This window comes from Sesamum indicum, linkage group LG4, assembly GCF_026168435.1.
Source record: "Sesamum indicum cultivar Baizhima isolate 11 linkage group LG4, ASM2616843v1, whole genome shotgun sequence".
Taxonomy (NCBI): Eukaryota; Viridiplantae; Streptophyta; class Magnoliopsida; order Lamiales; family Pedaliaceae; genus Sesamum; species Sesamum indicum.
In genome coordinates this window covers 1,243,576-1,246,248 of record NC_142660.1, presented here as the reverse complement: position 1 = coordinate 1,246,248, position 2,673 = coordinate 1,243,576, and the positions used below count along the sequence as shown (strand labels likewise).

General features: G+C 40.4%; 1 protein-coding gene across 1 annotated transcript; it reads right to left on the bottom strand.

The window, feature by feature from the left end:
* Positions 1-239: 239 nt before the first annotated feature.
* Positions 240-1,997, bottom strand: LOC105159841 (zeatin O-glucosyltransferase). The gene has a single exon (XM_011077043.3). The coding sequence runs from the start codon at positions 1,857-1,859 to the stop codon at positions 420-422; it is 1,440 nt and encodes a 479-aa protein (XP_011075345.1). The 5' UTR covers positions 1,860-1,997; the 3' UTR covers positions 240-419.
* Between the last annotated feature and the right edge of the window lie 676 nt (positions 1,998-2,673).

The window sequence follows — 2,673 nt, the reverse complement described above, 5'->3', positions numbered from 1 at the left end:
ATGGTTGGATTTTAATAACATTTTTTTAAGATAAATCGACTCAAAATTGTAGAAACTTGGCTAGGTAATATTTTAATGTGTATTTAATCAATTATAGAATAAGTGTAATACGTTTTACATCAATTACACAATAACTGCATTGTATTTACCATATAATTGGTTTAAATTCGTACAAACTCATTTTGAATTAAAATTTTTCTTTCATTTTGTATGTTTAGCATCACAATATACCATGAAAATGTAGCGATGTGATTGTCACTGTGGAAACATTTTGCTCATTTTCATAGGATACACATAATTAATTAAATTAACATTAGAGACATCGAACCCCATCAAACTCTTCTATTAATTAATAATTACATTGTACTTGTTTTTCTTGATCTTGATTGGACGATAACAAAACATCTGTTTTACAATTATTATCTTGTAATATGAGCAACAAAAGAATCCATCTCCAGGCGCGTGATGCCGCCGTCCGCCACCGCTCTCCTGACAGCACCGTGCAACTCTTGGGCTCTCTGCCGAATCTCCTCCCCTTCTCCCGACCCCATCAACCTTTTCAATACCCTGGAAATTGTCGACGCCTTCACCGTCTCATCCCTCCGTGCCCAATCCTTCGCAACTAAGCCAATTTTCAACACTTCAGTCATCAAAACAGCGTTTCTTGGCTGATCCGAGTGCATTGGCCAAGCCGCTATCGGCACACCCATGGAGATACTCTCCATGCACGAATTCCACCCGCAATGGCTCATAAATCCGCCTGTTGCAAAATGCCCCAAAATCTCCAATTGAGGAGCCCAATCTCTTACAACAACTCCTCTTTCTTTCACTCTCTCTTCAAACCCTTTCGGCAGCTCAACCTTTCTCATTGTTCCTTCGTCACCTGCAGTCATATCTCCTCTATCTGCATCTCTCAGAACCCAGATGAATGTCACCTCGCTTTCTTCCAGCCCAGTTGCTAGCTCTTTGATTTGTTCGTCGGGCAATGAAGTCGTGGTGCCAAACGAAACAAACAGTACGGATTTTGGTTCTTGTTTGTCCAGCCATTTTAGACATTCATGCCGTGGCCCGTCAGGTTTTTTCCCCGTCAGCTCCAGCGGATTAAAAGGCCCTATAGCCCAATGTTTCTGGTTTTCGTTTCCCGTCAGCTTTTCGATTAAATCCATGTATCTGCCTTCGATCACTCTGCAGGCGTTGTAAAGATATCCAGAGCACGAGCTCATGTACTTTTGTTCAGACACAATAAACTCCATGAATTCTGGTGTGAAGCAATCATCAAGAGAAGGGACCTGTTTTTCCAGGCCTTCCTCAACCGGTAAAGGCTTTTCCTGTTCCAGGCCTTCCCAGAAGTACCAGAAGACGGAGAAAGCTGAAATGCTGTGGAAAATGTAGGATTCAGCATTTGGAATAGAGAACACATCTTGAACCACAGACGACATTAACGAATCGTGGACAACGACGACTCTGTGTGTAGTGTGTGAGAGAGTTTGGAGGAGGGCTGCGACCGGCCGCCGGAGGTGGGATACGGTGTTGAATAGTGGCTGGAGATGTGAAGGGAATTTGTTGCTGGCATTGGGGTTAGCGGTGGGAGATTGAAATTCCGGGATAGAGAAATCGTGGAAGTGGATGTTGGCAGCTGTCAGTGGGTTCCACCCATGGAGGCGGAGCTTCGCCTGGTGGTTGTGGGTGGTGGTGGAGACGAAGTGGATGGGTATGTTGTAGGCGGCAATGAGGCGGCTGAGGTGGAGGAGCTGGTTGAGGTGGCCTTGTGCCGGTAGAGGCACCATTACCACCGCCACTTGAGATGGTGTTGAGCCATTCTGGGCGTCGCGGTGGTTCAGGGGGGGATTGCTGGCCATGGGACCAGGGTTTTCTTTTCTATTGAGATTACTCCTGGAAAGTTGGAAGTTTGTATGTCTTTGGAATTGATGTTGGTCCAGGGTTTTAATAACATTTTGGAAATTTCTTGTTTGGAATTTGTTTAAGGTTCAAAATTCTTGTTTCCTACAGAATTGATAATTTCTAGGGATGAACTTAACTTGGGTTTGATTCTTGTGAGTACCGTTCAGAGATTACACATCAACGTGATTAGGGAAAATTTTAATTCGAACTTATTTGATCAAGTTTGAATAAATTATATGACAAGTGTAATATATTTGTCATGTTATTGATGTATAGTTAAGGAAAAACGACCAATCGCATAGTAAGTTTGTCACATTTGGTATGTAATTTGTTTGGTTAAGCTAAACCTGATTAGGACAAGAGTGATAACTTGCTATTTAATTGGTAACTTTCTCTTAACTGTACACCAATTACACGGTAAATGTAATACACTTGTCATATGATTTATTCCTATTTGGCCAAACCAGGTCCAGACTAGAATTTCCCTCTATCATGGAAAAATTCTAGCCCATGATCAATAATCGAAAAATTCTGATTCAATTATATAGCACATACAATACACTTATTGTGTAATTAATGTACAATTCAAATAAAATAATCAATTATTTAATAAGTATATTATATTTAATTTATAATTAATTTGATTGAACCAAAATTTAATTTGAATAAGATTTTTTTGATCAATACGTACCATATGTAAAGAGAAGCAATAATTAATCCTCCATTGTGTTTATGGAAGGTGGAATTCTTGCTTAGTCTATCATGCGCATA